The following is a 10,534-nucleotide window of genomic DNA, read 5'->3' on the forward strand; positions in this document are numbered from 1 at the left end:
GAAATAATTTTGCAAAAGAGAGGCCATTGTTTCTTTGAGATCTTTTTATCATATTACGCTGAGGCCTTTGCCCAGCAGTGGGACACACACTATTGTAGGCTAGTAAAAAAAAAATATGCTGAAGCATTTTTGTGCAGTATTGTTTTGAAATGTAGAAAATGTACCATAATTTTCACAAGAACAAACTCAGGTTTGTTTGAGTACAGTTTAAAAACACTTAACCTGACTACTTACATTGTTATTTACATGGCAACATTACACTAAAACGTCAACTACTAGACGTTCTTTCTGCCTTCTTTCGAGGTTAAGGTGTCACTTTGTGAAGGTGCATTATTTTATCCTGATATAAAATCGCTTAAAATCTCAAAGAGTGCTTTATATTTTGATGTGTCGTTGTACAGTGGACGTCTGTGATTATTAATAAGTTTGGTTTTTGTTTTATTTCAGATCACAATGGGGCGCCGACCCGCGAGATGGTAAATATTTTACGTTTCCGACTTCGTTAATTTTCTTTTAATGTGACAGTAATTAACGTTTTATCTTCTTATATTTCAGCTATCGTTACTGTAAGAACAAACCGTACCCGAAATCACGGTTCTGCCGTGGTGTACCTGACCCCAAGATCCGTATTTTCGACTTGGGTAAAAAGAAGGCACCGGTGGAAGATTTTCCGCTATGCGTGCACTTGGTGTCTGACGAGTACGAGCAGCTGAGCTCCGAGGCGCTGGAGGCGGGGCGTATCTGCTGCAACAAGTACCTGGTGAAGAACTGCGGCAAGGATCAGTTCCACATCCGCATCCGTCTGCATCCCTTCCACGTTATCCGCATCAACAAAATGTTATCGTGCGCTGGGGCTGATAGGTAAGTCATGTATATAATTTTTTTTTATTTAAAAAACTGGATCCCTGATTAACACATTTGCTACGCTCGTAGCCCGTAGCAGCGTTTTTCCGATTTGTAGCGAAAACTGCCTACAAACAGAGAATGCGCCTAGCGGGTTCTTGACACTGAATGTGTTAAACTTATTACTGTTCTCTGCTGTAAAGCATTCATTCTGTTTTCCTACAGATACTGAGCAATTCAGCTGCTTCATGATTCTTGTAATGTCATAAGTTTACTCAAGCAGCAATTTCTAGTCTTTATTTGCTTCATTTGTAGTACCATATTTCACTGCTTAAATACAAAAGTGACTCAAAAGCTTTTTTATGGCTTTGTCATGGTCGGTTTAAGTTAAGACGTGAGTGATCCGTTACAACATAATTTTCTCAAAAATGTCCATAAAAGTTGACATTATTCTTTACATATCAGAAGGTGAAGTGCATAGTTTATGGTCAGCGAAAATTAAAAAGTTAAAAAGATTGCAGGCGCGCTAGCTCGACAATAATGAATTAGCGCGCCTGCAATCAGTCACTTTTTTTTTTAAACTTAAAAAGGCCATGGAAATGTTGGCACAAGTCTTATACAGCCAAGTCTAATGGCCGGTATCAGATATTTGGTTGGAACTCCGGACTTTTTCTATTGGGTCTGAAATAGTTTGTGGTGTTTTCGGTGGAAAAATACACCTGCAGTTTATTTTTAAAGAAAAAAGGCGGGAAAGCATAAGAAAAATATTGGAATAAAATTAAATTTTATAATATATTTTGAGAAAAAGTTTATTCTATTTCAGAATTATTCACCATTTTTGAGAAAAGCTTTATATTAGTCTCGGCTGGAATAGCAATTGCTGGCTTCGTATTATATCATCATACTCATACTCAGCCAGCAATTGCCTACTTCCAGACCACGACAATAGTCTACTATTAATATTCACAGTGTAATGATCATTGTGGTTAACATTGCAGGCTCCAGACGGGGATGCGCGGTGCTTTCGGCAAGCCGCAGGGCACGGTGGCGCGCGTGCGCATCGGCCAGCCCATCGTGTCCGTGCGCTCCAGCGAGCGCTGGAAGGCGCAGGTCATCGAGGCGCTGCGTCGTGCCAAGTTCAAGTTCCCCGGACGCCAGAAGGTAATGCTTTCACTGTAGCTGTACCAGGGGCTGTTCATTTATTACTTGAGATGATTTTTAGGGAGGGAACCTGAAAAAGCGATTTTTTTTTCTTGCATGGGAGGGAACCTGAAAAAGCGATTTTTTTTTCTTGCATGAATTGGTGGGAGGGGTCTAGTCTAGACTTGTTTTAACGTAAAATCACGAAGGTAAACAAAATTTTACATATTTTTACTACTTGAATGTAATTTTGGTAGATGTTAAATTTCTTCTGTAATAAATGAAAACCCCTTAGGCTTACTTTCACTGTTAAGCCACTGAAAAGTTAAAAATGAGTTTTTTCGAGTGTACTTGCTGGGATTTGAACCCTTGGTGCTTTGCCAGTCACACCAAAGCAAAGGGACTTGCAAATAACTCTCACTGAGATTGCCTATGTATGCCTTCTTTGGTGTGGTTTGGTTTAAGAAGTGGCTACATACATAATCTTTACTGCAAAACTGCCATCATTAAAAGTTTTACAAGTTATGTTACAATGCAGCACTGGATTGTCACTTCTAACTTGTTCACTCTACAGCCTCACAATGTAATTCAGCTCTAAAATGGTTTTTAAAGCCCATAGGATCTTTTGTGCTTAACATGGTCAGCCCTGGCAACAATCCACTAAGTTCTTACGCTATGCCTACGCATATCCTCCTAACGCCCAGTCCTTTATAAAGGACTTATTGTAATTTGAACATCAAACTCTATCATAAATGACAGTTTGATGTTCTTATATCAAAAATTTGACTTGGGAGGATATCCCACAGCAATCACAAACATCACAACATTTGTGATCAGAAATTCCTACTCCTATGCGACAGTGACACGCGTGTGTGTCAACAGAATTAGTAACTCCTAAAGGCTGGCATAGCGTAGGGGGTAGCGGAACGTTGCTGGAGCCGAAAGTGACGATCCACTAAGCTCTTACGCTATGCGTACGCATATCCCACAGTAATCACAAAAACGTGTCATTGGAATAGAAGTAAGAACTAAAAAGTCAGATGTTGTGTCAATGGGGCCGAATGTGTTAATTCCAAGAAGTTGACCATCATATTGTACTTTCGGTAGAACAAGGACGTAATACCACTTTTTGTAAATTAAGTCTTTTTTCGACCAAAGACTTTTGTACTACCAAAGGTAATGTAATGTTCTCTAAGTAGGACACAGTGTAACTCAATTCCCCTTCCAGATCTACGTGTCGAAGAAGTGGGGCTTCACGAAGTACGAGCCCGAGGAGTTCGAGCGCCTGCGCGAAGAGAACCGCCTGGCGTACGACGGCTGCAACGTGAAGTACCGCCCCGAGCACGGGCCCCTCGACGCGTGGCGCAAGGTCACCACCGAGCTCTATAGCGTCTGAGCAATAAACGTTCCACTATATGACTGCCTTTGATTTTTACTAACGTTTTAGTATAGTCCTGGGCCCTATATCATAAAAAATACGAGTGCCACAATACTACATAATTGTTAACTTTTCCATACAAAAAAGTGACAAAGTAGAATTGTAGCGTTTGTAACTTTTATGGTGTAGTCCCATCTCGTAGCCAGATTTGGTAGCTGGCTACGAAATAAGAATAGTGCTTTTCTTGTGGCTACCAAATCTGAATAATTTTTCCCATCTCATAGCCAGATTTCGTAGCTAAGCTACGAAGTGAGAATTGTGCTTTCGAACCGGCAACCGGAACCGCGGTGGCTTAGCGCAGTGTCTATCTCGATCTCGAACGATATTCCGAAAAGGGATGGACGAACCGTATCTTGGGAGAGGAGAGGGAAAAGCGGTGACATTAGTTCTGGAAGAAAATACAATGATGATAACATTTCCAATATTTTCGCTAAGTACAGTCACCAGCATTAATATCTGCCACAGCGGAACGTGCAAAAATATTTGACGCGTCCTTCCGGCCCTAGAAATAGAGTCGTATCAGATGTTGTGTCAGATATTGGTGCTGGTGACTGTACAAGCCAACAACGCGCCGCACGTACAACACAAGCTGTGTGCAGCTTTTCGTTGATACTGACCATGCGCGCTGTTTGTTACTGCTAGACAGCTCGCAGTAGGTCGTTTCTGATCCGCCACCCGCTGCGGATAGCGGTCCGTTGCGACTAGTGAATGGTCAGCAGGGCTACTACGAATCTCGACGTTCGTGTCGTGCGGTCCCTCTGACATATATACTATTTAATACGAGAGCGAGAGGGACGGTACGATACGAACTTCGGAGTAGGCCCGCAGTACTGGTCGTCCACGCTCGTCGTGCGCGACGTCTATCCGCAAGCGAGAACCCGGACAGTCATGGGCTCAGCATTTAACGCCACGGGCGACGAGCCGCTACTCCTCGTGGGTGGCGAGTCGGAACAACCGGGAAACTTCGATGCCACATTCACCTTATCAGAAGCCTTCACAATAAAATGATCCCTATGAGGGAGGGAGGGGCCCTTGAGAACGCATTCGGAAAATGATTTATCGGCATCAGAAGAGCCAATTTATTTGGAAAACTAGTACACATAAATGACAAAATAAGTACATAACAGTCATAGTCATAAGTTTTATTCAGACATTATTTACACTGTGTACATATTATTGCATGTTAATTAGGAAGTGAAGTAAGTGAAATTCACGGACAATGTGTAAAATAAACGTGGCCCGCATAGATCATCTATTCGGGCCAAAGAAAGACTGTATTGATTTACATGGCAATTTTGGTTTCTTCACTGGCGACCCGCTTGTTCGTTTTCTCTTCGCGTTTATCGTAACTGGAACATGTACAGAAATAGGCTTTTTGTTTAGTTCTCTGCTTATTTTTTGCGCCTCGTGGAAGTCTGTATGCTCTGCAAACTTATCAACTGGGATTCTCTTTCCACATTCTGGGCATTTTTCTAGAGGGGTACTATTATCAACTTTTATTAAAAAACTAGCGATTGATGACACAGTTTCACTTTTACTTTGCTGCTGCGCCACTGTTTTCTTTTTAGTTGTATCTGTGTTCATAACTGTTCTAGTAGATCTCTGCTTCATTTCATTGCGCACTTGCTGTCTTTCTTCATCTCGTAACTTTAGGGCGACGTGATAATCAGCGTGAGTGTCGAACATGTCAGCTGATATCTTTTTCATACACTCTGGGCATTCGAACATCTCATCTTGCAGGGGACTTTGACGAGTGTCCTCAGTCGAAGGAACTACAGGTTCTGGATGCACTAATTCAGGTGTTGTTGCTTTGGTTGCCGTAGTGTTAAGCAATTCTCTCATGCTGCTGACTCGTTCCGCTTTTTCAGGTTCGTCTTCGAACAATGCAATACTCTTATTAATCTCCATATCTATTGTCGATCCAGAACAGTATGTATCGTTGCTGTCTTCACCACAGGCGACCACGTGGCACTTGGGAGTCGTCGGGCGAACCGCTTCTGATTTCAGCAACTTTGCAAAAAATGATTCTTGTTTGTCCAATGTTGATTGTAACCCAGTAATGTTGCTGTGTTCAGTTTCATCTTTAATTGCACTTTCACTGACTTCTGGTATTTTGTACTGGTCGGTTAATACTTCATTATCTGTATTTAAAAATTTGCGCATAATATAATCCTTATCACTAATTTGTTTATCTTTAGATAATTTTGTTCTATCGGGTTGCGTGTGTTTATTTTTATCTAAAGCACTCTCATATCCAGTAATATTGCTTCCAGTTTTTATTTGAACTTTAGTGTTGCTATCAACTTGTGGATTAGTTAGTTTATTTTCTGACGATGAGATTGATGGCACTTGATCATCAATCTTGAAAAACCGGCGCATCATGTTATCATGTCTTCGTTTATCTTTCTGTGATATTTTTGTTTCGTCGCTTTGAGCAACATCTTTGTTTTTATTTGCACCAACTGAGCCTTCTTTAGAAATATTAGCTGCAAAGAAATCCATTATGTTCTTACTTTTTTTATTTTCCGCGTGGTCCTCGAATTTACCAACACTAATTCCTAGGAATGTTATTGCTGATTTTAGTTTTCTGTTGGCTTCTCCATCTGAAATAGCAAATGAATCCAATTAACTTTTATTTGATTAAGGATTATTAGTTTTTAATTAAAGGGAATAATCATTCTTCTTTTTTTATGCATGTACCTTTAACTCTGACACCTTCTATGCTCTCCATGACCAGCTCCAAAGCTTTACTCGAAAATAATTCAGCACACAACTCTTCTTCATGCACAAAATTATAAGACCTGGAGCTGCTGGATCCTCTGCCATCAGCCAGCTGCGTGGAAAAGCTGGCCACCATCTGCTTTGGCGACCTATTGTTGTCGACGGCATCCTTCTCCAAACGATCTTCGATCTCATCGCCAAGGTCTTTCAGCCATTTCTTCAGGCTTTCCAGGTCAAGAAGGGCGGACTTGCCCTTGAAGTTCTTGCAGCAACCTATGCTTTTTGGATTAAACTTGGCTTGAACTGGTTCTAGGTCAATCCCCCGCGCTATATTGTATAACCACGTCCTAAAATCAGTGAACAGTAAGGAATTTATTAGGTTGGTAACCAACAGATAATAAAATGGTCATTTTGTTAGTCTCTCCAATCCTATCGACGCGAAAAAGACGTCCATCAGCTCGGCCGACGCGAAACGACGTTTTTTCGCTCTTATTGCGTGGACATAAAGCGTTTTTAGGTCGGCTTAAGCCGATTCCGCGTCGATAGATGTGGGGAGACCCTTATTCGAAATAATTAGTTACCCATTTTTTTCGTCAAACTTGGCCTGCAGTTCTTTCTCAGTAAATTTCTGGAGCTCAAACATATTACTTATTTTCAACACTTCACAGACTGAATATCCAAATTTTCCACCAAGATGTTTCACCTTCTTCACTGGCAGGGTTCTGAAATACAACAGGGTCGAGTTACAAAAAAAATGTTAACCACCGCAACCACTTCAATGAGTATATTAAAATCTCATAAAACATGAACAAGATTGATAAAACCAAAAAAAACGGCTCAAAGTCAAAGTAAAAATATCTTTATTCAATTTAGGCTATAACAAGTACTTATGAATGTCAAAAAAATCTACCACCAGTTTGGAAACACCTCTGTTGAGAAGAATCCGGCAAGAAACAACAAGGTATATTTTTTTTAAAAGATTTACAATATTATTAAATGATATCAATATATACATCACAAGTATTTAACATAACTTTATTTTTAACACAGTAGGTTAGCTATTTGAAGGGATCGCTAATGCGGATCGGAATTATTTCCAAATATCCCTGTCCATGATATAATCATTAACTTTATAATACGCCTTAGATATTAATGTCTTCTTGACTATAGATCTGAATTTTGTATCCGTTTCTTTTGGAATTTTCTCTATCACGATTTTAAGTTAGGAACGATTCGACTTCCGTGCGAGGCGCTACCTACCGTCGTAAACTAATCAGACCGTTCCTGGCTTATAATCGTGAATCGTTTGTTTCTAGTTTTTTTTTTTCAGTTTCAAGCACTCATGCTAAAAGCATTAAGAACTCACTTATAAAGTATGTTAACTGTGTGCTTGGGCAGGACAGATTGCTTATTAGGCTTGTTCATGCCGCAGACCAGTTTGGCGAGGATCTTGTTATGGGCTATGCCAGCTGAACAGGTGTATCCTGTGGAAAAACATACCAATTTATATTTATGAAGTACAACAGTAGTTTGGATATTGCAGTAAGATCTTGCGTTGTTCTGGATGTGATGAGACAAACTGGTACTAAAAAAAGTAACTGATCCGTGATACCGTGCAACCACAGGGTGCAACAAAGTATTTTATCAAAAACAAAAGGTATCTGGTACAACACAATACAGAACAAAATTCTCAGGGTGCCCTGGTTCGATTGTGCCAGCCTCCCCAGGGATTTACTTGTGTGGGCGTTTCGAGTGCGGTCAGGACATGTTCCATTGAATAAATTTTTAAATATGATGAAAGTAGTTCAATCCCCCATGTGCACGGATTGTAATAAGATTGAGGACTTAATACATTTTTTGGTGGAGTGTGTATTGACTAAGGATATTCGCGAGAGGTATTTGAGTGATTTGGACCTGTTCAATGGTGCAGTGAATATTATTTTGAGTTGTCCGGTATTGGAAGATGCAGTATAAATTTACAGGTTCATCAAGCACTCCTTTGCAGCCAGATAATCTGGACATCGCAATAGGAGTGTTTGATGAATGTGGACATCGAATATTTCAATGAGGCTGGCATAGTCACACAGGTGCACTTAAGTCTCAAAAAAAATATATGACATGCTCTAATGGCCATACTAATCATACAAATACAATTTCGTCAGACAAATATTTTTAAAAAAGAAACTGTAACTAAACATCATACATATTGTGGCATGCCGGCGCGCGGCGCGCGTTCCTCTAAAGTTTAAAAATCTTTCCTAGATTTTATTTTAGCTTTTGCGGACCATAAACTACATCTATAGAGGTACTAAGCAGTAAACAAACAATATTTTATTACCAGTTTCTCTGAAGACAGCCGCCCTGATCTCGCTCACAATGATAGCTCCAACAAGCAGCTGCTTAGCATGTTCATGATCGAAGTCAATGCAGTCGCTGCCATAGTCCAAGACGTCACGGATGAACTCCTCTATGCTATCATAGCCAAGAGCAAATGAGTTGGGGAGCATGTCGGACTTGACCGTCTCTATGTTAAAAGAAACCAGCCTTTCTTTTACCTGAAATAATTAGTATGTACGTATTATAAAAAGCCATATAATTATGTTACTAGTTTTGCCAAAATGGAAGCACAGTGTGGTGTGTCCCTTTGACTCGATCATACAATATCTAGTCTGACATCTCATGTTTGGCCCTAGTGTTAAGCAACTACGCTGTGCCACTAATGTTGCAAGGTTTTTGGAACTGCCCAATTTAAAATATTGATTAATTCATGGGTATAGGAATAGGACTGTTTTTAGTTTTTAATGATGCCCAAAAGATGAATCACCACAGACCTTATATCGATATAAGGTCTGTGTGAATCACAGTTTCATTACAATTATGTGACATAGTGTGAAATTAAACATCAAAAATGTGAACTTGCCAAAGCATCATAACTTACAGGGCCTGTGATGTCCAAATAAGCTTCGTCAATGGAAGCTCGCTCAAGTAGAGGGGTGAATGTTTGCAGCACTTTAGCCACCTCTATCCCTGCATCCCGGTATCTGTAATGTTATAAATTTTACATTAATAGTCATATTCTGGTGCATTCTCTCATAGTTTTCATGTTTTTTTTTAGAAATAAGGCAGCTGTAATGAATGCTTTTAATCTTGCAAGTAGTAGTGGGTGAAATTTGAATTTATTGAATTGATTTACTAACTCCAAAGAAACATGACAATTTTAATTGTATTCTCAAATTATTACCTGTACTCTTGTATTCTTGATTTAATTGAATTGTGATAGGAATAAATTAGCTTACTTAGAAATATTGGCCTTTCCCCTGTTACAAGGCACGGAGGGCAGCTGGATGTCCGGACACTTCTCCTTGGCCTCGTCTCCGCGCATGTGCCGCGTCACGCCTCGCGCTCGCGCAACATAGTTTACTGCAATGATCCTGAAAATTAATGTATTTCTGATTCATTTTATGCAGACTTTTTGAAACCTTTTTTCTTAAACATTTGTTCCACTTACATACGGGTATTTTGAACATAAAACTACTGTGAGTGAGACTCACTCATATTAAAAGATCTTGTAACGATAACTCGTATCTTAAATCGAGTTTAGCTCAACATGTTTCGGGCTAATTCATGAATCATGAGTTATATGTTACAATATCTTTTAATACAGGGTATTTTGTTACGGTGAACTTGCAGCTAGGGAGCCTATAGCTATGTAATAGGGTACAATATCTGGCAATGGTGTGGCACTGTAGCAACTCAATTTGTACCAGTTTGCCTAAGTTTTTAGATTAACCGAAACCCAATGCCGCACCCTTGAGTTATATTTTAAGAGTCATTTTGTTCCAGCCAGCCTGTACATACCTACCAGGCAGGAGCAAGTCCTCTAACTGGTTTCAACATGTTTTGTAACCAAATCGTTTGAAGTTAACTAAGTAAAACTATTGGAATATTTACCCGCCGCCTTTCCAAGGGTTATATTGCACTACAGCTATGGGTTGTCCTTTTAATTCTGGGTTCAATTTCTCTTCTACTTGGCAATAAAAACAGTCCATGTCAATCAACACCACAACACGATTCTCTTGTTCCATTATACAAGGGTTATTTATATTTCAAGCTGTAAGGAGGTATCACATTTTCAAACATAGCTTCATAAGTTTTAATACAAAATAATACTGAGATATTTGTAAAACCAATGAACAGGGTATTTACGCACAATTCCCGCCAAGCAAGATAATACTTTATTTTTGTTAAAATGTCAGATTCAGCTGTTTACCCATACCCATACCCAGAACTGTCATCTACTGACAAGTAATGACACGGTATGTTGCAGTCATTTTATAAAACGTGAATTTTGAACCGGAGCGTCTTCGGTAGAGATTTTGGAAGCAATGAAAT

The 10,534-nt window shown here is 39.7% G+C and overlaps 2 protein-coding genes across 3 annotated transcripts; one reads left to right on the plus strand and one right to left on the minus strand.

Annotated features, from left to right (window-relative positions):
- The first annotated feature begins 253 nt into the window (after nucleotides 1-253).
- RpL10 (ribosomal protein L10) lies at nucleotides 254-3,399 on the plus strand. Its single transcript, XM_074088362.1, has 5 exons — nucleotides 254-325; nucleotides 448-476; nucleotides 556-861; nucleotides 1,842-2,004; nucleotides 3,212-3,399. The coding sequence occupies exons 2-5, from the start codon at nucleotides 454-456 to the stop codon at nucleotides 3,377-3,379; spliced, it is 660 nt and encodes a 219-aa protein (XP_073944463.1). The 5' UTR covers nucleotides 254-325; nucleotides 448-453; the 3' UTR covers nucleotides 3,380-3,399.
- A 1,143-nt stretch (nucleotides 3,400-4,542) lies between these two features.
- On the minus strand, nucleotides 4,543-10,385 carry PolH (DNA polymerase eta). 2 transcript variants are annotated; one of them, XM_074087437.1, is made up of 9 exons: nucleotides 10,353-10,385; nucleotides 10,094-10,253; nucleotides 9,439-9,573; nucleotides 9,081-9,183; nucleotides 8,481-8,697; nucleotides 7,509-7,626; nucleotides 6,724-6,864; nucleotides 6,122-6,489; nucleotides 4,543-6,024 (listed from the first exon to the last, which is right to left on the minus strand). In XM_074087437.1, exons 2-9 carry the CDS (start codon nucleotides 10,225-10,227, stop codon nucleotides 4,670-4,672), a joined length of 2,571 nt encoding a protein of 856 aa, XP_073943538.1. In that variant the 5' UTR covers nucleotides 10,228-10,253; nucleotides 10,353-10,385; the 3' UTR covers nucleotides 4,543-4,669. The 2 variants fall into 2 exon arrangements, with proteins under 2 accessions (XP_073943538.1, XP_073943536.1); XM_074087435.1 differs by having other exon boundaries at nucleotides 10,094-10,377.
- Nucleotides 10,386-10,534: the final 149 nt, after the last annotated feature.

The sequence above is a fragment of the Choristoneura fumiferana genome, chromosome 5 (genome assembly GCF_025370935.1).
Source record: "Choristoneura fumiferana chromosome 5, NRCan_CFum_1, whole genome shotgun sequence".
In the NCBI taxonomy this organism is placed as follows: domain Eukaryota; kingdom Metazoa; phylum Arthropoda; class Insecta; order Lepidoptera; family Tortricidae; genus Choristoneura; species Choristoneura fumiferana.

Excerpts from the sequence above, each read along its gene's own strand:
- PolH (XM_074087437.1), bottom strand. The coding sequence starts at position 10,227 with ATGGAACAAGAGAATCGTGTTGTGGTGTTGATTGACATGGACTGTTTT. Across the intron at positions 9,574-10,093 it reads AACCCTTGGAAAGGCGGCGG|GATCATTGCAGTAAACTATG; the intron begins GTAAATATTCCA and ends ATTAATTTTCAG. Across the intron at positions 8,698-9,080 it reads ATTTGGACATCACAGGCCCT|GTAAAAGAAAGGCTGGTTTC; the intron begins GTAAGTTATGAT and ends TAATTATTTCAG.
- RpL10 (XM_074088362.1), top strand. The coding sequence starts at position 454 with ATGGGGCGCCGACCCGCGAGATG. Across the intron at positions 862-1,841 it reads TCGTGCGCTGGGGCTGATAG|GCTCCAGACGGGGATGCGCG; the intron begins GTAAGTCATGTA and ends TTAACATTGCAG. Across the intron at positions 2,005-3,211 it reads AGTTCCCCGGACGCCAGAAG|ATCTACGTGTCGAAGAAGTG; the intron begins GTAATGCTTTCA and ends TTCCCCTTCCAG.